Source organism: Solea senegalensis, linkage group LG15 (genome assembly GCF_019176455.1).
Source record: "Solea senegalensis isolate Sse05_10M linkage group LG15, IFAPA_SoseM_1, whole genome shotgun sequence".
NCBI classification, from domain to species: Eukaryota; Metazoa; Chordata; class Actinopteri; order Pleuronectiformes; family Soleidae; genus Solea; species Solea senegalensis.
Window position 1 is genome coordinate 260,142 of NC_058035.1, and position 25,483 is coordinate 285,624.

Sequence of the window (25,483 nt, forward strand, 5' to 3'; positions counted from 1 at the left end):
CATACATATATACATACATGCACAAGAAATAAAAAAAGCTTTAATGCTGTGAAAAGTAATGTCCCAGAAATATTTATTCTCTGAATAAAGTGAAGATTGTATTGACTCACAAACACCACACGGAGCTTTGTCTTCCTTCTTTTCACTTTATTTATTACATAGTAAAAAGTACATTACCTTTCATTTATATATATATATATTTATATATATATGTACACATATTATATTCAAATATTCCCGTATACAACAATAATAATAATAATGATGATGATAAACGTGTCACATGGACGTTTGTGTAGTGTTTTACTTGATAAATAAAAACAATCTGACTTCTTCCAACTGCAGCTCAGATCAGTACGCGTGACAGGTTAAAGGGACAGTTCAGACTTTTTTTTTTGTTTGAGTGTGTTTGTTACACACAGCTGACCGAGGACAAACTATGTTCATGTCTTTATCTCACTGACTCACTGTCCCACACCAAAGCCCACAGAGAAAAAGAGTGATTATAACATCACACGCACACAGGAGTTGTTGATCCACTGCTGCCTCCATCACGACGTTCAAATGTCTTCATTCAGATTGACCTCAGTGACACAAAGTGACCACACGAGGCAGCAGTACACCAGCAGTTCCCGTGTCGTGCAGAGATTAAATCACTGATGTAACAAAAACAAAAAAAATATGGACACGTTTCTTACATCATCGGGAAGAAAGTAAAAGATAAAAATGTTGGAAATTGGTGTCAGAGCTTTAGATTTTGTCGCGTTATCACCTCTGGTGTTTTCATCGTTAGCTTTGCTCGCGGCGTGTTCGCGTTTCTACACCGACCTGAAAATCAGAGCATTTGTTAGCATTTGTTAGCATTTGTTTAGTTTTTCTTAAACTCCAGTGTCCTTGTTTGAACGTCCCAGGAAAACAAAAGATCATTGAGTTTATGACACAAACAAAGTAAATAAATCATTTTGTTCCATAATAAAAGATGACGTTACCATGGCGACACATTCATATTTACACAGCGACACGGCTGCAGAAACATCGTAGTAGAAGAAGAAATGTTCACTCCACGCTGTTTAAAAAAACGTGGTGATTTTCGTAGATTTGTTTATTTTTACAATTATCGCAATAACGTCGTGAATAGAAACAACAAATTGTGACTCGTTAGCATCAAGTTTTCTTTTGTGAATGTCTGAAACCCCTGATGCTGACTCCGCCTCTTTCTCCCAGTGACACGTTTTAATAATTATTATTATTATTATTATTGTTGTTATTTTAACTTAATTTTTGGTCCTTAAATAATATATGTATATGTATATGTATATATATATATATATATATAAATATATTTTTTATTTTTTTACTTAATCTTGTCGGAGCGAACGTGAAAATCATCAACGACTTTTTTATATTCTCGTCTCTGCTGATGACGACTCATGATGAAGAGCGAGAGAGAACAGTGACTCAGCGTTTCTGTCATAAATCACAAAATAAAATGATGTGTCATGATTTCTTCGTCCTCTAGGAGCCGCGTCACGTTCACGATGATGATGATGATGTGTTTAAATGTAATTCATATTTCGTGGAGGACACGTGCACACACTCGACGTGTCTCACCGTCCTCCAGTCCTAGGACGACGTCAGCGCCTGTGTCTCAGGAAGCAGGAAAGACAAGAGCAGTAGCAGCGTCAGGTGACCTTGCTCTACAATTTCAACACAACTATCCCTTTAAAATCGGACGCGTCACGTGACCCTGAGGCTGCTGGAGAGGAGGCGTGTCATGAGGGTGGGGGCGTGTCTCTTACTTGACCTCGTCACACGGACTTGTGGGTCTGGGACCGGAGAGCAGCGGGACGGGGGAGGTGGCCTCAATGAGGGCGGGGTTGAGGATGATTGGCAGGGACATGGGCGGGACGCCCACCTGCAGCGGAGATGCCAACGGCTGCACGATGAGAGGGGACACAGAGGCGGGGACAGAAGATGGACGCTCTGGTCCTGGACAAGACAAACAAACACACTTTCATTTTCTGTTGTTTTTACTTGTTTTAAATCTGGACATGTTTGACACGCCCTAATAGAGGACATGTTTGACACGTCCGTCCTAATAGAGGACATGTTTGCCACGTTCTAATAGAGGACATGTTTGACACGTCCGTCCTAATAGAGGACATGTTTGACACGTCCATCCTAATAGAGGACATGTTTGTCGTGCCCTAATAGAGGACATGTTTGACACGTCCGTCCTAATAGAGGACATGTTTGACACGTCCATCCTAATAGAGGACATGTTTGTCGTGTCCTAATAGAGGACATGTTTGTCGTGTCCTCACCTGTGCTGCTGCTCAGCTGAAGCTGCTGTGGAGACGCCGGCCTGCTGCCGGTGGACATCTGCGTCTCAGGAGGCGACACCGGGACAGTGACCGGGGACGGCGGGTGAGCGGGAGGCGGAGGAGACAGTGGACGAGCGGCAGCAGGAGGTGAAGACGCTGCCTCTGGTGGAGGACTGGGGACTGGATCTGAAAGTGAGGAAGACACAGTTCAGAGTTACCACACACACACACACAAGGGGACAGTGCAGGGGACAGGGTGAGGTGTCCTCCGTGGACCTGCGATGACGGTCTGTTTGAAGAGCTCCTCCCGCAGGTGAGGCAGGAAACAGACGATTCTCTCCCATGTGATTTCCCACAGGTCTGAGTATCCGGTCCTGGAGTCTGCGCAGTGGAAGATCCCGGCCGTGTCCATGACCAGCAGCATGTTCTTCAGAGACTCCGGGACGGCTTCAACCTGAGGGACATCAATTCAATTTTATTTGTATAGCACCAAATCATAACATACATGATCTCAGGTCTGTGCATAGACAACATCAAGGGGAGCAGAGAAACGCAACAGTTCACACAATGAGCAAACACTAGGGGGCAGTGGAGAGAAGAAGTGATATGATATCAACTTTTAATTATAGCACAATAATAATGGTGATGATAAGCGTAGCCTCGAAAACTGGATCTGGATCCTGCAACCTGCATGATGAGAATACAGAGAGAGAGAGAGGGAAGGAAGGAAAGACACAAACTAGGGAGAGAAAGAGACAAGGTTAATGACATATAAAAAGTCATAATCAAATGCTGAGTGTGAGAGAGTGAATGTGCGTGTACCACCGGAAAATCCCCCAGCAGTTTAGTTCTATAGCAGCATAACTAAGAGATGGTTTAGGTTTCCCTGAACCATCTCTAACTATAAGCTTTATCAAAAAGGAAAGTTTTAAGTTTAACTTTAAATACAGAGAGAGGCTCCGCCTCCCGAACTATCATTGGAAGCTGGTTCCACAGGAGAGGAGGAGCCTGGTAACTGAAGACTCTGCCTCCCATTCTACTCTTACAGACTCTGGGAACCACAAGTAAACCTGTATTTTGTGACCTAAGTGGTCTATTAGGGTCATAGGGTAAGACTAGGTCTTTCAGGTATGAAGGGGCCTGACCATTAAGTGCTTTGTACGTGAGGAGGAGGATTTTAAATTTAATTCTAAACTGTGGGTGGAGCCAATGTAGAGAAGCTAACACTGGAGTTATATGGTCTCTCTTTCTAGTTCCTGTCAGAACTCGTGCTGCAGCATTTTGAATGAACTGAAGGATTCTAACAGACTTGTTAGAACATCCTGCTAATAAGGAGTTACAGTAATCTAATCTAGATTAACAAAAGCATGAACTAGTTTTTCAGCATCTTGTAAAGATAGAATGTTTCTAATTTTCATAATGTTCCGCAGGTGGAAGAAGGCTGTTCTGGAAATGAGTTTTATGTGTGAATCAAAAGACATTTCCTGGTCAAAAGTAACTCCAAGGTTCCTCACAGTGGAACTGGAAGCCAGGGTGATGTCATCTAAAGTGACAATGTGATCAGAAAGTTTTTCTCTGAGGTGTTTAGGGCCGAGTATAAAAGTTTAAAAGTAGAAAGTTACAGGTCATCCAGGACTTAATGTCTCTGAGACATTCCTGGAGTTGAACACAACCTGATTTATTTCATCCGGCCTCATTGATAGATATAGCTGTGTGTCATCTGCATAACAATGAAAGTGTATGTTGTGCTTTCTAATCCGCTTTCTAATCCACTGACTCCAACCTCCTCACTCCCCTCAGGACAAAGCGCCGAACCCTGGGGGACCGAGCCTTTGCTGCAGCCGCCCCCACTCTCTGGAACTCACTCCCACAACTCATCAGGAACTCAGACTCACTACAGACATTCAAATAATTACTCAAAACCCACCTGTTCAAAACTGCTTACACTCAACTGTCTATTTCCCATTGTTTTATTTCAGTCCTGTCCTTTGTTTTTGTTTTGTGTTTGTACAGCGTCTTTGAGTGTCGAGAAAAGCGCTACATAAATGTGATGTATTATTATTATTATTGTCAATAATGTTCCCTAGAGGAAGCATATATAAGGTAAAAAGTATAGGCCCAAGCACTGAGCCTTGTGGAACTCCACAATTAACTTTTGTTGTAGTGAGGCTTTATCATTAACGTGAACAAACTGGAATCTATCAGATAAGTATGATTTAAACCAGCAGAGGGCAGCACCTGTGATACCAAGAGTCTGCTCCAATCTCTGCAGTAGAATATCATGATCAATGGTGTCAAATGCAGCACTAAGATCTAACAGGACAAGTAAAGAAACTAGACCATTATCTGACGCCAAGAGAAGATCATTACTCACTTTAACTAGTGCTGTAATCTAAAACCTGACTGAAAATCTTCAAACAGGCCATTAATGTGCAAATATTCACATCACTGAATACAGCTAATCACTGTAATTAGCTAAAATATCTGGGTCAAGGGTCGCTTTTTTGAGAAGGGGTTTAATAACTGCTACTTTAAACGTTTGGGGCACATATCCAGTTAATAAGGATAGATTAATTTGAGTTAAAATAGAGCTGTTAATTAAAGGAAACACATCGTCACACACGTGTGAGTCTGTGTGTCTGCGTGTGTGTCTGTGTGTGTGTCTGTGTGTGTGTGTGAGTCTTCACCAGTAAGTCACTGGAGCCTGCGTGCATGTATTTGTCCATGAAGTCCAGGATGGTCAACCAGAGGGCAGCGAAGGTGGGGAGGGACAGCAGAGGAGACAGGTGCTGGAGGAAGACCTGGACAACAGAGAGGACAATGATGAGGACAATGAATATAAATATTATTGTCATCCATTCATTTTCTAATTTACTTTTTTTTTCTTAAGAGGTTAAATTATATTTCTTTAATCAATTGAAGTTTGATTCATTTCTGATTCATAAAAAGGCAAATTCCCTTTTTTAGTTTTTAAAAAAACGAATAAATGGAAGTTAAATGTGGTCGTTGTCTCTGACCTTTGACAGCAGAGTGCAGCCTCTCATCCTCGTCTCCTCCATCCCTCCCACATCAGCAGGACTGATGTTGTCCAGCAGCTTCGTCAGCAGAGGAAAGAGAACCTGACAACACACACGCACACACACGCACACACAGACACACACGTTTAAATTCATCACATTCAGGCTCATTAAAGACGAGATCAATCACAGACTCATGAATTCTTTGGTACGTTCTCACCTTATTGAAGCAGGACTCCCACTCTGCTGCGTCCAGCGTCTGCAGGTCGTGAACCAGCAGCGCCCTCTGGAGGTAGGTGAGAGCCTGCATACGAACCTGTCTCCTGGCGTCACAGCAGAGCCACGCGATGCCTGCAGAGCATCAACAACACGTGATAATCATACGAGACGCTCAGAGACACAATCTTTTATGAATGACAGACACAGGATTTACCAGTCACATGAATGAAGGTTCCACTCCAGTATTAACAGAGCCGTGTTATTGTTCAAGTGTAAGGGAATACTTGACACCTGTAGAGGATGTGATTTTATGTTCTGGTTTTTTCTGCATACATATTTTCTGGACGTGTTCCAGTAAAGTGAAATAGAAATAATTACCCTCTATTGTCTATGTTGTTATAGCATTGCTAAAACAACACATCTGTCTGGGGGGTGGAGTGGATCAGTGGTTAAGACCGATGCCCTGTGTGCAAAAGACTCCATGGTCGCAAGTTCAACTCCACCACTGGCAGGTTGTACTCAATTCCCTTGTAAGTGGCTTTGGATAAAAGCGTCTGCTGAATGACATGTCATGTAACATCTAATGGTGGCCTAAGACTTCTGCACAGTAATGGAAAATCTCACAACTAAAAGTAGCGTCCTGACTAAAATGGACTCTATGCAACTGCAATTCAAATTGTTATTTCAAAAAGAAAAGAAACAACAACAACATCAAAAACAGATGATGGAAATATGACTACACTAGTGTAAGGCGAAGAAATGAGCCACGCCCCTTCCTATATATTTTTTAAGTTATTATGTCCTGTTTTTATGTATTAGAGCTCACAAAATAGTGTGTGTGCTCCAGGTTCTGTGATGAAAAGTAACACGTACACAGAGGTGTGCTTCATCCTTTTGGCCACAAGATTTTCCACTTTCCTCTCGGTTCCACAGCGATTGCGGCGCACCAGATAACTTTATATTATCTTTTCTTTCAGTGTGAGAAATACAATGTGTGGTGGGAGTGCGTGACAAAAGAGCGACAAGCGTGACCGTCAGTGTGTGAGACGCGAGAGTAACCCCCGAGCTAACGCTATCTAGCTAACAACATGCATTGGATGCAATGACTGAACGAGAACTAGCTGAGCACCTAATTGCTAACTTACAAAGAGCGGCAAAGTGGTTCAGGATAATTCCTGACGCCATCGTCAGGTGAGGGGCGTGTGCAAGGGAAGAAAACACGGCGGAGAGAAAACATTACACCTTCATTTTATTTTAATTTCCATTACGACTCTGGTCAAAATGTAGTAAATACAGCATTTCAAACCTTGAAAACACTATATTTAAAATCAAGCATTTTCCAGACTTTCAAGGCTCTGTACGAACCCTGAGATGGAGAAGAAGGAGAAGAAGGAGAAGGAGGAGAAGAAGAAGGAGAAGAGTCCATTGTCTACCTTGCAGCAGTGGACACCAGCAGCTGCTCCACAGAGTTTGGGCGTCGGCCTCGATTTTCCTGCCTGCAGTCTGTAGGTGGCGCTGTTCCTCTGCCCAGGAGCTGTAGATGGTAGCGGCGCGGGTGTGAAGGGTGTGCATCAGGTCCAACAGCTGAGACACAAACCCAGGACACGGTGTCATGTGACACAATCACAAATACTGTGAGTCAGTGATTCACAGACACAACTGTCCACTGAGACACAGAGACAGAAACACAGACGGACACAGAGACAGACAGACAGAGACACAAACACAGGACACGGTGTCATGTGACACAATCACAAATACTGTGAGTCAGTGATTCACAGACACAACTGTCCACTGAGACACAGAGACAGAAACACAGACGGACACAGAGACAGACAGACAGAGACACAAACACAGGACACGGTGTCATGTGACACAATCACAAATACTGTGAGTCAGTGATTCACAGACACAACTGTCCACTGAGACACAGAGACAGAAACACAGACGGACACAGAGACAGACGGACAGAGACACAAACACAGGACACGGTGTCATGTGACATAATCACAACTGTCCACTGAGACACAGAGACAGACACAGAGACACAAAACACAGACGGACACAGAGACAGACAGACACAAACACGTGACACAATCACAAATACTGTGAGTCAGTGATTCACAGACAACTGTCCACTGAGACACAGAGACAGAAACACAGACGGATACAGAGACAGACGGACAGAGACACAAACACAGGACACGGTGTCATGTGACACAATCACAACTGTCCACTGAGACACAGAGACAGACACAGAGACACAAACACAGACGGACACAGAGACAGACAGACACAAACACGTGACACAATCACAAATACTGTGAGTCAGTGATTCACAGACACAACTGTCCACTGAGACACAGAGACCGAGACAGACACAGAGACAGACAGAAAGAGAAACAAACACAGAGACAGACAGAGACACAAACTGAGACACAGAGACCGAGACAGACACAGAGACAGACAGAAAGAGAAACAAACACAGAGACAGACAGAGACACAAACACAGACGGACACAGAGACAGAGACACAAACACAGAGACAGACAGACAGAGACGGACAGAGACACAAACACAGAGACGGACAACCTCGAGTGTTTACCAACTTTAGAATGTGAATAAAAAACTGTATTATATCTTTCACTTGTTTCAGTATTTTAAAGTTTTAACAGCCCTCTGTAAAATAAGTTTCTACTTAATCTGAGAAGTGTGTTAACAACAGAGAGAGAGACAGACAGACAGAGAGAGACATGTTTGTTTTTCACCAAAGGAAAAATCCTGTTAATTGCAGTGAAAACACAGATTAGCTAATATTCACTTTAAACTGAGAGGAAGATTCGTCTACAACACAAATAAAAACAACACAGGTGTTATGATCTGTTTCTAGTCAACGTACAGACAACGCACTACAAACTCCTGATCTGACTCCAGAAGCCTCAAAAAATCTGCCATGTATTCATTTCAAAATAAAGGTTTTAGTCGACAACTGGTCTTTAGTGATGCTGTGTCTGTCACCACGTTGACTCCGCCCCCAGTTTATACAATAAGGTGATTTTACGCTCGAGCATAATTTCAAATTTCTACCAAATTAAAAAACGATCTCACCTGATATTTTACACACTGGACCTTTAAATGTCCCAAAAACATCTTTGCTTCACTCACTGTTCAGGACTGAAGTTTAAAATGTAAACTACAATAACAATACACCAGAGTTTCCCACACAAAGTCAACGTCACACCAAGAATAAAGGACTAGTTTGACACAATCAGGACATTTTAATATCGATCTATCTATATATATATGTACATACATGTATGTGTATATGTATATGTATATATGTATGTGCGTGTGTGTATATAATACAGTTTGACAAGTCCTGAATCTGCCAAAGCCAAAATCCCCCAAAGATCTTTACACCACAGACACGGCAGCACGTTTTCACCCCTAACCCTGAGGGATTGTGGGTAAAAACGTGTTAAATCATCAGAAGGTGAATGAAGAGGGCTGCGGTACTTACGTCCTGACTAACCTGTAAAGACACCGTGTGGTAACTGGCGGGGATGCCCTCGTCCTCGTCCTCATCGCTGTGGGAACGTGACGGACGCTGGTTGGACGCTCGGACGCCGCCGCCTCGTCGGACACTGGCTCCGCCCTCCTTGTCCTTGCCCCCCACCTTCCTCCTCGGGCGGGACTTGGAGTCGTACTTGTGGCTCTTCTTCTTGTCGTGATTGCGGTAACCTGACGAGAAAGAAAGAGTTTCATCTTTTAGTTTCCTGATGCACAGTAAAGGTATAGTTCAGGTTTTTTTTATGTGTGTTTGTGTGAATATTTCCAATAAATCAAAATAAAATCATATATGACTTTGTGGATTAGAATTAAAAAATAAATAATTGTGTCTCAGTGTCTCTGCGTCTCATGATCTCAGTGTCTCATGGTCTGTGCCTCATGGTCTCAGTGTCTCAGTGTTTCATTTTCTCATTTTTTCATTGTCTCATGGTCTCAAAGTGTTTCATTGTCTCATGGTCTCAGTGTTTCATTGTCTCATGGTCTCATTGTCTCAGTGTTTCATTTTCTCATTTTTTCATTGTCTCATGGTCTCAAAGTGTTTCATTGTCTCATGGTCTCAAAGTGTTTCATTGTCTCATGGTCTCATTGTCTCAGTGTTTAATTTTCTCATTTTTTCATTGTCTCATTGTCTCAGTGTCTCACCTCCATTCAGACTGGCCTCCACAAACACTCGTATTGCCCTCACACACAGCTCAAAGTTGTCCGGCGTGACGTGAGCGGCGTCGCGGACGATGAAGGACAGCGTCTCCACACACTTGATGAGAGACTTGGTGTCGTGCTGACCCAGGTCCTGACCCACGGTGAGACTGTACTGGTTCACCAGAGGGTGATTGAGCTGCGCTTTGGGGTTGACGGGCGCCAATTTAGTCAAGTCCAGGTCGTCTTTACCCACCTGGAAATCATACCAACACAACAATGCGTCAATATGAGTGTGGTCCTTCATAAGTTCACTGTGTGTGTGTGTGTGTGTGTGTGTGTGCTGACCACGAGCCATCCACTGCTGGCCATGTCCACGTCGGTGGTGGAGCGAGTCATGCGGGTCTTGTTGTGTTCAGTGTAGACCTCAGAATCTGACGTGTAGCCGCGGTCCAGAGTCACTTCACTGGGATGATGAGAGGACAGCTCGCTGTCTGACTGAGCTCCTGTGAGACAAAGACAGTTTGTTTACAGTGGTGTGCAAAAGTGTTTGCCTCCTTCCTGATTTCTTATTTTTTAGCATGTTTGTCACACTTAAATGTTTCAGATCATCAAACTAATTTAAATATTAGTCAAAGACAACACAAGTAAACACAGTGTGTTTTTTAAATGAAGGTTTTTATTATGAAGGGAGGGAAAACAAATGTAAACCTACATGGCCCCTAAACCTAATAATAAACCTAATAACTGGTGGAGCAGCAACAACTGCAATCAAGCTTTTGCGATAACTTGCAAACGCTGTGGAGGAATTTTGACCCACTCATCTTTGCAGAACTGTTGTCATTCAGCCACATCTCTCTCCAATGAGACACTCCAAAGTCTTCATTTTGTTTTTCTTTAGCCAATCAGAAGTGGATTGCTGGTGTGCTTCGGATCATTGTCCTGCTGCAGAACCCAAATTCGCTTGAGCCTGAGGTCACGAACATTCAAGTTTTTGGTAGACAGCAGAATTCATGGTTTCATTTATCAGAGCAAGTCTTCCGGGTCCTGAAGCAGCAAAACAGCCCCACACCATCCCACTACCACCACCATATTTGACTGTAGGTATGATGTTCTTGTTCTGAAATGTGGTGTTACTTTTACACCAGATGTAATGAGACACACCTTCCAAAAAGTTCAACTTTTGTCTCGTCAGTCCACAGAGGATTTTCCCAAAAGACTTGGGGATCATCAAGATGTTTTTTGGCAAAATTGAGACGAGTCTTAACGTTCTTTTTGCCCAACAGTGGTTTTGGTCTTGAACTCTGCCATGCAGGCCATTTCTGCCCAGTCTCTTTCTTATGGTGGAGTCATGAACACTGAGTGAGGTCTGCAGTTCTTTAGATGTTGTTCTGGGTTCTTTTGTGACCTCTTAGATGAGTCGTCGCGGCGCTGTTGGGGTAATTCTTGTCGGCTGGCCACTCATGGGAAGGGTGCCCACTGTTCCATGTTTTCTCCATTTGTGAATAATGGCCCTCACCGTGGTTCTCTGGAGTCCCAAAGCTTTACAAAGGTCTTTGTAACCTTTTCCAGACCGATAGATGTCAATTACTTTGCTTCTCATTTGTTCCTGAATTTGACTTTAGTCTTATTTTTTGGGATCTTTTGGTCGACTTCACTTTGTCTGACAGGTTCTATTTAAGTGGTCTCTTGATTCAATAGGTCCTACAGTACTCAAGCCAGGGTGTGGCAAGTCAAATTTTCCAAAAAATGTGACTAACCACAGTGACCTGATGATTTTACAAGGGGGGGCAATTACTTTTTCACATGGGGCCATGTGGGTTTGCATAGTTTTTCCCCATAATAAATAAAATCATCACTTAAAAACTGCATTTTGTGTTAACTTGTGTTGTCTTTGTCTAATATTTAAATTTGTTAAGCGTTGTTAAACTGAACTTTGTAAACCATTCACTCTCCCACACCAAAGTCCATAGAGAAAATCAGTGATTTTAGCTCATGGGGACACAGGAGCTGCCGGCGTACTGCTGCCTCGTGTGGTCACTTTGTGTCACTGAGGTCATTTTTCAAATGCCGACGTGATAAAATAAGACATTTGAACTCAGTGATGGAGGCAGCAGTGGATCAACAACTCATGTGTGTGTGATGTTAAGATCACAGATTTTCTCTCTGGGCTTTGGTTATTGGTTATTGATCCACATCAGCTATCTCATCCACAGATGAGTGCTGTTCTACTGGGGTCAGAATTACCAATTGCATTTCATTTTTAGACATAAACATGCATTCATACAGCATACAACACAAACAAAAACATAAGATAAGAGGTAATGAAAATCATTACTTGATTTAAGTTGGTTCAACCATAGTCATAGTACACTTATGAGATCCACAGGGAAGTTACATAGCCTCTTTTAAAAGAGGAGGAAGAAAAAACGATCATGTAACACATTGTGTAAACAAATACAATTTCAATTTGATTTTAAAGGCCATCTTACTTGTTTCATTAACCAAAGAAATGTGGGAGAGTGCGTGGTTTAGAAACTTGAGTTTCCTGTTGGAAAAGTCTGTCTCACAGTGAGATAAACATGTGATCGTGTTCTTTAGATTAGCCTCTTACTTACTATGTGGTTAAAATCAGTGTAAAATTCGACCTTAGGTGACCCTGAAGGAAACCTTGAAACAAATATATGATGAATATGATGATTATTAGATTATAAGAGAGTTGTTGATTGACCTGTGTCGTTGTCAGAGGTGGTGGAGGTGAGCTGGAAGGAGGCGGGAGGTTTCACGCCAGCACCGATGCACTCCAGCAGGGAGAAGAGCGTGAACCAGTCGTCTGTGCAGTGTATGTTTGCCGCGTTGGTCTTCAGCAGCTCGTGAAGGCCGTAGGCCACTTCTCTGCTGACCCTCGACAGGACGTGAGTTTTCATCATGAGCAGGAGACGCAGGGAGAGCAGAACCTGAGGGTCAATGTGTCATTATTAATGCCACGACTGGCAGGGGCCCAAAAAGACTCCAGGCACAAATTCATGCGAGGAGCCTAATGTTAATCCGAAAATGCAATATTGGCAGTTCCCGGACCTGCGTGTTGCTCAGGGGCTCTATAGCGCCCCAAGGTGAAAACAGAGACAAATTGAGCTCCTTGGTGAATCTTGGTGTGAAGATGTTTTAGACCAAGATGAACAAAAAAGTCCACTGCAATCATGGCCTCAACTCAACAGGAAGTCGGCCATTTGGAATCTTGGCGTCCATTTTTGCCAATTTGCACCCTATGTAAATGAGGAACTGCTGCACTCCCAGACGTGCGTGGGGACACGTGCGTGGGGACACCTCCTCGTTGATTCCGTACCTGAGAGCTGATGTCCTCTCTCCGCAGCAGACGGATGGCGAGTCTCAGAAGTCCGACCACGGCTCTCTCCACCAGGAAGCAGCTCTCGTTAGCGTGGACACAGAGGTGACACAGGTGGTCACGCACCGTCTGCCACACACAGGACACGCGGTCCCTGCGCACACACACACACACAAACACAGAGGACAGTGAGTGACTGGGAGACGAGCAGCTGTGTCTCCACACACAAGCTTCTCTGCTCTGACCTGTTCTCCAGGACGATCCGCAGTAGCATCTCCAGACAGAAGGCGGCGTCCTCTTCATCGTAGGTCTCTTCATCAGGAGTGACTGAGATCAGAGCCTGACCACGACAACACACACACACACACATCATCATCATCATCATCCACTGACTGTGACACCACATGTCGTCGTTCTAACAGTCACTGACCTTCATCAGCTCCTGCAGAGACTCCAGCTGCAGGAACTTACTCTCAGTGATCAGTTTCTCTGGGTCACATTGCTGAGGAAAGATAAAAATTTAATAACGTCACAACTACAGATACAATGATTCATCAATTACTGGATTAAAAGTCAACTAATGCTATAATTGATTTAATGGGTTCGGTATCAACTTTCTGTGGATTTTCTTCTTAAATGTGAACATTTTAATACATTTTATTTTGCGATTGATTTGTAAAATAAAACAGTTTCACGTTATGTGAAATAAAAAACAATATATATATATATATATATAATAAATATATTTTCTTTATTGGACTCTTATGTGTGGTGGTAATGAGATAATATTACATTATTGTCCAGACATGACTATAAACTATATATAACATCTTCACGTGAAAACATAACTTCATAATAAAGTTTTGTTTTATATGATTCAATAGGAGCCTGGTGTTACCATGGTGGCTCATACAGGAAAACAATTATGCGAGTACATCAAATTAGACAAATTATACAAAGGATATATAACCTCCTAGCTGTGTGAAAGGAGTCCAGGTTAGAGTGTTGGTGATGGTGACACAGAGAAGAGTAATACTCTGAGTTGGCTTTGGCTCTTCATTCATGAAGTAGAGAGGAGGATGGGACAGTTCTCATTTCCTGCTCATAATCGTGCATTGAATGTTATACACCAGTCTGAGCCCCACTTGTCTATTTTGTCCAGATCACAGTGTTTCTCAGGCCAGGGTTTTTTATAATGACAGGTAGAGTTGAATCATCCGCAAATAGGTGGAGGTCATTCTTCAAGTGTGATGCAAGGTCATCAATAAAGATCAGAAAAAGTAAGGCCCCCAAGACACTGCCTTGTGGAACTCCGGCAGTTATGGGCAAAGATGACCGTAAACATGTGATGTAAGTATGTGATGTAAACGTAAATATGTGATGTAAGCATGTGATGTAAACATGTTGTGATGTAAACTGTAAACATGTTGAGATGTAAACATGTGATGCAAACATGTTGAGATGTAAGCATGTGATGTAAACTGTAAAAGTGTAAACATGTAAACCTGTAATGTAAACATGTGATGCAAACTTGTTATGTAAGCATGTTTGTAAGCATGTGATGTAAACATGTTGAGATGTAAACATGTGATGTAAGCATGTTTTGCAAGCATGTGATGTAAACTGTAAACATGTTGAGATGTAAACGTGATGTAAGCATGTGATGTAAACATGTTGTGATGTAAACATGTGATGCAAACATGTGATGAAAACATGTTGTGATGCAAACATGTGATGTAAACATGTGATGTAAGCATGTTGTGAAACATGTGTGTGCATGTGACAAACATGTTGTGATGTAAGCATGTGATGTAAACATGGCATGTACACATGTTGTGATGCGATGATGAAAACATGTGTATAAACATGTGATGAAAACATGTTGATGAAAACATGCATGTGTGTGTGTATGGTGTGTGAATGTGCATGTGGCAACATGCAAACATGTTGCAAATGAAAACATGTTGTGATGCAAACATGTAATGCAAACATGTTGTGATGAAAACATGTTGTGATGAAAACATGTTGTGATGCAAACATGTGATGTAAACATGGTGTGATGTAAACATGTTGTGATGTAAACATGGCATGTACACCTGTTGTGATGCAAACATGTGATGAAAACATGTTGTGATGCAAACATGTGATGTAAACATGTTGTGATGTAAACATGGTGTGATGTAAACATGGTGTTTTGTAAACATGTGTCCACTACCTTGATGCAGAGGATGGCCGCCTGCTTGGTCTCCTGGTTCTCTGTGGACGGACCCCTGAGTCCAGACTGTTCTGCTCCGCTCAGAGTTAACCAGTTCACAAAACTCAGCACTGCAGACTCACCGCTGAGGAAGAGGAGGAAGAGGAGAACAATTCAAACTTTAAATCAATAAATAAAAAGTGAAGAGGACAGGTGGAGAGAAGAGGAGGTGATGAGAGGAAATGAGGAGAATAAAGGAACAGAAGGACACAACTTCTTATCTCTTTTTTATTTCTTTATTTAGCAGAGAGGATTAATACCGATTTGAAGGCGTCTCCTCTCGTTGAAGAGAAATCTTTCCGTTTGGTTCGAGGAAATCTTCAACCTGAGAGAGCGAGGGAGACAGAGATAGAGAGAGAGAGACCGAGAGGGAGAGAGAGAGAAAGAGACAGAGAGGGAGAGAGACAGAGAGACAGAGAGGGAGAGAGACAGAGAGAGGGGAGAGAGAGAGAGAGAGAGAGAGAGGGGGCAGACCGAGAGACAGAGAGAGAGAAAGAGAGGGGAGAGAGAGAGAGGGGAGAGAGAGAGAGAGAGAGAGAGAGAGAGAGAGAGAGAGAGCCAGAGAGAGAGAGAGAGAGAGAGAGGGAGAGAGAGAGAGAAGACAGAGAGAGAGAGAGAGAGAGACAGAGAGGGAGAGAGAGAGAGACAGAGAGAGCGAGAGAGAGAGTGAGTGAATGAGTGAGTGAGAGTGAGCTGTGACCAGCAGGTGGCAGCAAAGTACAAAGAAACAAACAATGACTCCTCCTGACCTCCACCATGGCTTTGGGCAGGAGCTCGGCTCTGAACAGCTGCAGCATGGAGTCCATGATGTTCTTCCATCCCTCTCTCAGGATGTTACCATGGCGATGAGCCAGGTCAAATACCGTCTTAGCTGCTGTCTGTGCTTTAATGTTCCCACCAAACACAGACGGAAGGTTCTCCACAGACTGAAGGTGGAGAGGAGAGGCACAGCAACATAACCTTTACTACAGAGATAGTTAAATATGTATACAAGTTTATTTATAGAAATAAATTATATAAATCTACAGTAAATCAAATCTATAAATACATTTAGGTGGACTTGTTTTTTTAAAGACTATAAAATAAATCACAACAAGAGCAAATTTGTGCCTAATGTAGTGACTGAGGGAAGTAAATACATACATGTTTTCTTTTTAAATATCTAAATGTTCATGTGTGAGTTTGTCTCACCTCACTGCTCAGAGTGGTGAATTTACACAGTGAGATGATCAGGTTATCAAACACATCGCTGAAGCCGTAGTGAGCTGCGATCATGGCACATTTCCTACAGAGAGACAGAACGATAACACGATAACATTTCAAAAAGTCATCAAACAACCAACAACAAACAGATTTCAGTGTCAAAAAGTAAAAGTAATGTTTTAAGAGTAAAGATTAAAAGCACATGTTTTGACTTTTAGGACCAGGTTTGGTCAGTAAGTGGAGAAAAAGACATGAAAATAATAATATTTATGTTGATATTTCACATCATTTCAAAATAAATCTATTAACAATAAAATCATATGGAAATAAGTCATTATAAATTGATAGTAGGGCAGTAGTAGTAGTAGTTAGGGCAGCCCGTGGCCAAGTGGCTTGTAACTGGAGGGTCGCCGGTTCAAGTCCCCACCAGGTCAAAAGTGCTGGGGTACCCCTGAGCAAGGTACCCAGCCCCATTGCTCCCCGGGTGCTACTCAGTGTGGCAGCCCACTGCTCCTAATTCTAGGATGGGTCAAACGCAGGGAAATAATTTCCCTATGGGGGTTTAATAAAGTATAAGATTTAGATTTAGTAAGTGTTGCCTTCCAGGGTCTTTAACGTTGTGTACCTGAAGCCAGTGATGGCCTTCTGGACGATGTTGTCATCCAGGCTCTTATCAAAGACGTAGGAGAGGGCGGCGATGGTTGGACCCCAGGTCATGGAGAACAGGTCGTGGTCGTAGCTTCCCGCCGGCAGGAGCAGGAAGACGCCCTCGGGCGTGGCACCGCGGTGCAGCAGCAGACTCCACACGTAGTTCTCCTTCACCAAACCCGTCTGCTCGTCTGGCATCACAATCTCCTCGGTCCTACAGAGGGAGACAAAGACACCATCTGTAAGTCTATGACGTCATCAACATGGCTTCTTTTTAGAAATGTCTCCATTACCAAACCAAAATTATTCAGTTTTTAATATTGTCTTTATTATGAGGAGTACATTTTCACATGTCCCAAGTGTTTTATTCATGGATAAATGTTGCAGCCCTAATTTCAAATGTATTTGCAGCTTTATCTCACTGTAGTTCTGAAGTTTGTAAACCGCTCACTCTCCCACACCAAAGCCCACTGAGAAAATCAGTGATTTAAGCTCATGGAGACACTGAAGCTCCTGGTCTACTGCTGCCTCGTGTGGTCACTTTGTGTCACTTAAATAAATCTAAATTAAGATTGTCAAAGGCCGAATTCACAAAATAAGCCGTTAGAAGTTAGCGATGGAGGCAGCAGTGTGTGTGTGATGATAAAATCACAGGTTTTCTCTCTCTGGACTTCTGTACAGAAAGTGACAAACTTCTGTTTCCTGTTGGAAAAGTCTGTCTAACAATAAGATAAAGATAATAAAGATATCATAGACTTGTTTTTATGTTGGTAAAATCATTTTTGTGTGTGTGTGTGTGTGTGTGTGGTGAGCTCACTTTATGGCGTTGTAGATGTCCTCCAACATGTCCTGGTCAAAGTCTTTGTTTCCGTTGACTCCCTTCAGGTTTTTCTTGAATTGCTGTTTTAACAGAGGACAATGAAGTGAGTCAGTGTGTCCACCATCAACATGTCAGTCAATGCATGTGAACACCAGCAGCTCAGCAGAGACGGCCGAGCCTGAGACACTCACTGCTTCATTAACTGAAGAATCCAATCAACAATTAAAACGAGGCCCGGCTTAGAAACACACACTTGTTATGTGTCACTTAATACACGCTGCTGGAAGCTTTAGCAAAACAAGGATTACTCCTAGAAATAAACCTCAGCACACAGTGTTGACTGACAGCATCAAGGCTGAACAACATACACACACACACACACACACACACACACACACACACACACACACACACAGACAGACAGCCAGGGGGCGCAAGAGAGCCACAGACAGATGTGACTGCTTTTTTATTTATTATCATAAACATTCAAATATGCTAGCAATTAAATATAAACTTTAAACTATGCTAGCACTTAAATAAATACTTTAAATTATGCTACTGTATGCTAGCACTTAAATAAATACTTTAAATTATGCTAGCACTTAAATAAATACTTCAAAGTATGCTAGCACTTAAATATATACGTTAAAGTATGCTAGCACTTAAATAAATAAATACTTTAGCACTTAAATAAATAAATACTTTAAAGTATGGTAGCACTTAAATATATACTTTAAACTATGCTAGCACTTAAATAAATAAATACTTTAAAGTATGCTAGCACTTAAATAAATAAATACTTTAAAGTATGCTAACACTTAAATAAATACTTTAAAGTATGCTAGCACTTAAATAAATACTTTAAAGTATGCTGGCACTTAAATAAATACTTTAAAGTGTGTTAACACTTAGATAAATACTTTAAAGAACTTTAGCACTTAAATAAATACTTTAAAGTATGTTAGCACTTAAATATATACTTTAAAGTATGTTAGCACTTAAATAAATAAATACTTTAAAATATGTTAGCACTTAAATAAAGACTTTAAAGTATGTTAGCACTTAAATAAATAAATACTTTAAAATATGTTAGCACTTAAATAAAGACTCTAAAGTATGTTAGCACTTAAATAAATACTTTAAAATATGTTAGCACTTAAATAAATACTTTAAAGTATGTTAGCACTTAAATAAATTCTTTAAAGTACATTAGCACTTAAATAATTACTTTAAAGTACGTTAGCACTTAAATAAATACTTTAAAGTATGTTAGCACTTAAATAAATACTTTAAAGTATGCTAGCACTTAAATAAATACTTTAAAGTATGCTAGCACTTAAATAAATACTTTAAAGTACGTTAGCACTTAAAAAGCATATTTATAAATATGCTTCATATAAAGCATGTGCTTTCCCTAGCAGCTGTTTGTCAGTTAGGACAGGGTTAGGGTTAGATTTCCTCACTCCTGTTTCCTTTCATCATGTTTTATCCGCTGTAATTGTAATTGAGTCGCACTACCTTATATGAAAAGTGCTGTATAAATAAAGTTTGATGGATGGATTGATTGCTTGATAGGCAGTAGTAGAAGTAGAAGACAAAGAGAGAGAAAACATGTGTGTCTCGTGAGGAGTCTGTCCACAAGCTGCCACTGTTTAGTCTTCCTCTGCTGTCAATCAAAGACAGAAAAACAAAGGCGGTGGATGAAGAGAGAGAAAGAGAGACTTTGGCCTCCCCCTGTCCTCCCCCAGCGCCGCCTGTTCAGGATGAGTCCCCCCTCTCAGACGGACCACCACTGGCTACAGCTGTTGGCTGTGAGTTCTCGGAGCTGCCAGGCTGCACCAGAGCAAATTCTAGCACTCACAGGGGAATGTCATTCTATCTCTCACACACAGACACACAGAGACACACACACAAACACACAGACACACAGACACACAGAGACACAGAGACACACACACAGACACACAGACAGACACACAGACACAGGGCGGCTCTTTTTCACTCATTGAACGGACAAGTGGTCTCAGATGTTTTTAGTGGCAACTGTAAATGAATGCAGCGCTGGGTTTCACATGACTGAAGCTGTGCTGTCCACTTTGGATTATTTGCTCAAACACGGCAGTGGAAATGATTTCCTCCATGCTACAGGGGATCCTGCTCCTTTCATCACTTGACTTGTCATCGCCAATAAGAATTAACACGTTTATTCACAACCCAATGTCCTCACTTCCTGTGTCACTCACCTCTACGGTCATGGGGATGTTCTGCTTGCGGACGTTGTGGTTGTGCTGGTCAGTGTTGAGCATGATGACGGCGTATGCCAAAGCAAAGCCTGCGTCATTGGTCATGAAGGGAGAGCCGTTCACTTTCTACACACACACACAGAACAAATGGTCATTTAAGGCCACTCAAAGGAGACATATTATACCCTATTTCCCCCATTAAAATAGTTCCCTGGTGTCCTAATGAACATGTCAGTGACATGCTTTGGTCAAAATACCATAAGGATGAAGCACCATAGTAGTTCAATAACCCTGCTAAACCCGCCCCTTTCAGAATGCTGGGTTTTGTGCATGGTCCCTTTATATGCAAATGAGACACAGGCAAACACACATCCACTTCTTCCAGGGGGTTTCTGATGTGTCCTCTTCACAGTGCTCACTCACTCAGCTCCTGTTCCCTCAGCTCCATTCCTCTCCCCCTCCCTCCACTAGTTCTCTGACAATATCAACATGGCAGCATGCGTCACAGGAAGAGACGTCCTACATAAGGATGGAGCCGAACACTGTCCAACTGTAAATCAGTTAAAAACCCTTAGGGACAGCACCGCTGATCCACCGCTGATCGCTGCATAAACTGCTGCTGTATGTGACTGTATCAGACTGAGTGTGTGCTCCGGTCATGGAGGACGTACTGAACAAATATGTTTAATTAGGACGTGTCAGAATGGTCAGTTATGACCTCTGTGTGACCTTTTCTTAACAATGTGTATGTTTGTACGTCGCTGACTAAATACTGATGTGAAGTGGTGCGAACACACATTAGCTTCATATATAAAATCCTCTGTAAAACACTGTGCTCCACTGTGCAGCCACCAACAGCACACTTGTCCCTCCGCGTTGACATAATACCGCTCTTCCTCCCTCGCCTGCACTCTCGCAGGGACAAGGTGGAGCTAAGGTGGTGCTAAGGTGGAGCTAAGGTGGAGCTAAGGTGGAGCTAAGGTGGAGCTAAGGTGGAGCTTTCCAAGTAAACTTACTGGTGGGCGGTAACATTCGCAGTGAAATGCGCATGCTGCCGTCATAAGCGCAGGGAATTCAACATGGAGTGTTTTATGGCCTATACTTACACTAAGAGGGACCACGAAAACATGACTGAGTATTCTTTCTCCACACTTTGGCGACTGGTAGGGCCTCCAGAGTCCCAAATATAGGTATTGAAATGGTTAAAAAGTTGATTTTGCATAATATGTCCCCTTTAAATCCCAGGAGAGTTTTAAACACATGAACACAAGAAAGCATCTGAAATTTGGTACTTGACTTGTTGTAGACAGACAGAGAGACGTTCAGGGACGCCATGAAAAACAGCTTCACAATGAAAAAACTTAGCTTTTGTGTACATTATCTCACCATTAGATAACTTTGTACAAACAAGAAACTGACGGGGACACAGGAGCTGCTGGTCCACTGCTGCCTCGTGTGGTCACCTTGTGTCACTTACATAAATCTAACTTACATTAATGTGTGTGACAGTGAGATAAAGACCATGATCATGTTCTATGAACTCTGTGTCCGTGAGTGTGGTGTCACTTTAAGAAAAGGACTTTACACTCATAGTTTCCAGGTGACACGTCTCCTGCTATTCTGAGAAGTCACCTTTCCGTTGGCTGACGGCAGTGGAACCTGACATGTCTACTCAGCGCGGCTAACGCTAACGCGTCGCCGCAGCCTTGTTCTATATATTCATCCAGGCAGATTAATGATGGTGACAACATGAAAACCGTTTATTAAAAGAGGGTTCGAGGAAACTGGTGTCTTACATGCCAGTTGTCGGTGAAGGTCTCCAGGAGTCTCTGGATGACGGGGGCTTCTCCAGGAAGTCTGAAGGCCTCCAGGTAGAGACGCAGAGCCTCGTCGATGCGGAGGCCCTGGAAGGTGAATGTGCTGCGACAGAGAGAGAGACAGAAAGCTCAGTTTAGTGTCTTTACACTGAATAACACATTAGAACTAGTGACTAGTAAACCAAACTTTTTTTATTGAATGACTTTGTGACTTGAGTCAGAGCGTTTTCTGGACTCCGCTCCCCTCGGAGCACTGGCAGAGGTGGAGGTCTGGCCTCACTGTTCTAATTCCATCTGTTGCCTTCTCCAGCGTCGAACTACAAACTTTTGAGCTACAACTTCCCTCCTTCTCCACTATGTTGCCGGTTGTTTATCGCCCTCCAAAATTCATCCGTGACTTCGCAGATTCTCTCTCAGGTGCTGCTGTGAAATACGATCACTTTCTAATTTCTGCAGATTTTAATATTCATGTGTGCTGTGAATCCAGACCACTTGTCACTGACTTCTTAAACATCTTAAATATCCTTGATTCTGTTGCACCGTTTAGAATCAGAAGCGTGGCTCACTGACTCCACACACGTGCTCAGGGGCTGAGAGAAAGTGGAACAAAGACAAGCTCCATGTCTGTGAAGAAGTTCTCTGTGAAAGCCTGTCTGCTTACCACAGTGCTGTGAAGGCTGTGAAAATGGCATCTTCCCACGCTCTTTTTAATATCTTTAGCTCCCTTGTTAACCCTTGTGGTGACTCTTCAGCGGTCCCCTCGCTCACCCTCTGTGAGACTTTTCTCAAACTCCTCGGCCATGTGCCTTTTCTCCCGCTGGCTCTAGCTCTATCCCTCTGGTCCTCTTTATATGATGTTTTTCAGTTTGAATGTGTATCCCTCCCCTCACTGGCCAATGTAGTCTCGTCATCTCGTCTTTTATTCTTTTATTCATGAATTCCTGCCTTTGCACTGGGCGTGTCCCAGCCGCTCTCAAACACGCCGTTGTGCAGCCGCTTATCAAAAAGACAAATCTGGACTCCTCTCCAACTTCAGGCCAATCTCTAAACTGCCATATCTGTCAAAGTTTTGAAAAAGTGTTTTTTATTCAATCATTCCAGGTGATCAATGACATCTATGCAGAACCTGCCTATCAGCTGCTACTGACCACGCCCAAAATGAGGCTAAAAACCAAAGGTGACCGAGCCTTTGTGGCAGCGGCCCCAGGATCTGGAACATCCGCTCCACAGGATCCATTAAAGACCTTTAATGGAAATTTTTATTTCCTTATACTGCACTGTGTTTAAGTATTTTGTTATATCAATTTATTTTATGTACTGCCAGTTTCTATCATCTGGAGTGCGGTTGTTTTAAATGACTAACACTCAACATTACATTGATCTCTGCTTACTTGACAAAACTGTCCAGAAGCTCCATGTTCTTGCGATCGCTGACGAATTCCCCGATCATCTTCTTGTCTAGTCGGGGATTTTCTCGGAGCCACTGCGCCACCTGGTTGTTGTCCATGGGCGTAGTGAGGAGGCCTTTCTCCTGCAGGAACTGGATTCCCTTCTTTGGCTTGAGGTTGAACTGCTCGGTGCCCGTGATCAGCAGCTGCACGGACAACGACGAACCACGAAGCGTTCAAGGTGCAGTCATTCACTAAAAACAACGTCACGTAACCTTTACGACGTCAACGCTCACCTTTTTCTTTGTCCTGATGTCCAGTAATTCCTGAGAGTTTGGCAAGAGGGATGAGAAACGATGAGGCTTCTTCGAGGGTTTCTTCTCAGCTTTGAAAATGGATGAAAATTCAGGTCTGAATTTCAGAATTCTCCCTGTTTTTTTTAATGTTACCCGATAAATCACTCTCCCTCTCTGTCACGTCCTGCACACAGCAGTGCCGCACATTTGTTATTGTGTCGTGTGTTTGTGCATTCATCTATGTGAGCGTCCACATACGGGCACACGCATGCATATGTATAAGCACATGCGGTGTATGTAGTGTATATTTATACATGTATGTGTGCACTGGGGATGCGGGGGATTAACCGGCCTGTGTGCAGGCGCGACGCCAGCAGCTGTAAAGGGTTGCGATTTATTGTCATGAAATGAAACGATATCAGTTGCCATGCTTGTGTTTGCGCTGACGAAATATGCGTCTGCATAGAAATGCAACCCAATAATTGGACGTTTTGATATTTGTGTTCCTCCTGAATGAGAGCTAATTTACCTTAACGCGGATGTACACTACTGTACGTGCACTGCGTTTGACCAAAACAAACATGGTGGAAGCTGAACTTACAAACACACCCACCAGTGAACGGAAAAAATCGAAGGTTTGGCAAGACGAGGATACACACGAGTGACCTGTTTCCGTGCAAACGCGTCGAAAAACCCGACAGAACCAGCAGCGTTTTTACACGTCTTCATCTATACGGGCTCTAAAAAGTGTCGAGGACGGCAGGAGCATCCGGAGCAGAACGCGTATGCATTTTTGAACGAAATCAATAATTATTTTAAATGAAATCAATTTTTAAATCCAATACATAAAACATGTATGAATCTGTAAGTGCAAAATGTGTTGCGGGCGCCATAAAGCACAATTAACCTCGTAACTCGGTGGCCTTTAGCGTGAATAGTGGATTGACGTGCACTATTCTGGATGGCCACAAGGTGTCCTGTTGACATGACTTTCCTTCGGGGGTCTGTATCAGATTGTGAAAAGTTTACTGTACTAAGAGTACATCACGTGATCTGATTGAATATTTCCCAACGAGCAAAGCGGAGCCACAGACCCACCGAGCTCATTCACCGGCGCTTCGCAGAGAAGTGTTTCAGTGGACACCACAACCGACCCTGATGTGCATCCGACCCTCCCCTTCTGCTCATGTATCAGCTGGGTCATTTATTTCCAAACGGGGACTCTTTGACACGTCAGATTGATTTTTAAAAACAAGCTAGTGTCCACTGAATAATTGCGAAGGACACTAAGGGCTAAAGGACAGCTTCCCTTTCGGTCACTGGAGACCTTCCCGTCCACTCAGTCAGTCTGAAGCAGCGCAGTGACCAGCGCCAAGACTAATGGCGGTAAAACACCAGGGGACGACCTGACGGGTTGAGTGATGGAGCGACCTGGCCCGGCGTTGGTCAGGGGACGGTGGGGCGCAGGACTTAGCTGGAGGTGGTAGAGCTAGTGTGAGAGATCAGTCAAAGCGCAGCCCCGGTGTCGTCCTCTGTGGCAGCGGTGGTTGTCGCAACAATAAAAGCCAGTGAAATACAGTCCTATCATGTGTGTGTGTCACACATTTTGTCCGGATGAGAGTGTGTGGACTCAAATTAAAGGGACAGATTACATCCCCCACGCAAACATTTGGCGTGATGTCCACCTGGGACGGCGCGGTCAT

The 25,483-nt window shown here is 42.9% G+C and overlaps 1 protein-coding gene across 1 annotated transcript; it reads right to left on the minus strand.

Annotated features, from left to right (window-relative positions):
• Nucleotides 1-1,309: 1,309 nt before the first annotated feature.
• On the minus strand, nucleotides 1,310-25,483 carry LOC122782077 (Golgi-specific brefeldin A-resistance guanine nucleotide exchange factor 1-like). The gene is made up of 26 exons (XM_044046277.1): nucleotides 25,448-25,483; nucleotides 25,187-25,254; nucleotides 23,781-23,895; nucleotides 23,488-23,690; nucleotides 22,076-22,199; nucleotides 20,280-20,405; nucleotides 18,034-18,116; nucleotides 17,194-17,430; nucleotides 16,557-16,650; nucleotides 16,115-16,291; nucleotides 15,626-15,690; nucleotides 15,327-15,450; nucleotides 13,542-13,613; nucleotides 13,357-13,451; nucleotides 13,112-13,265; nucleotides 12,497-12,722; nucleotides 10,114-10,271; nucleotides 9,772-10,021; nucleotides 9,080-9,300; nucleotides 6,994-7,144; nucleotides 5,562-5,692; nucleotides 5,342-5,443; nucleotides 5,012-5,125; nucleotides 2,601-2,778; nucleotides 2,325-2,510; nucleotides 1,310-1,989 (listed from the first exon to the last, which is right to left on the minus strand). Exons 1-26 carry the CDS (start codon nucleotides 25,481-25,483, stop codon nucleotides 1,796-1,798), a joined length of 3,684 nt encoding a protein of 1,227 aa, XP_043902212.1. The 3' UTR covers nucleotides 1,310-1,795.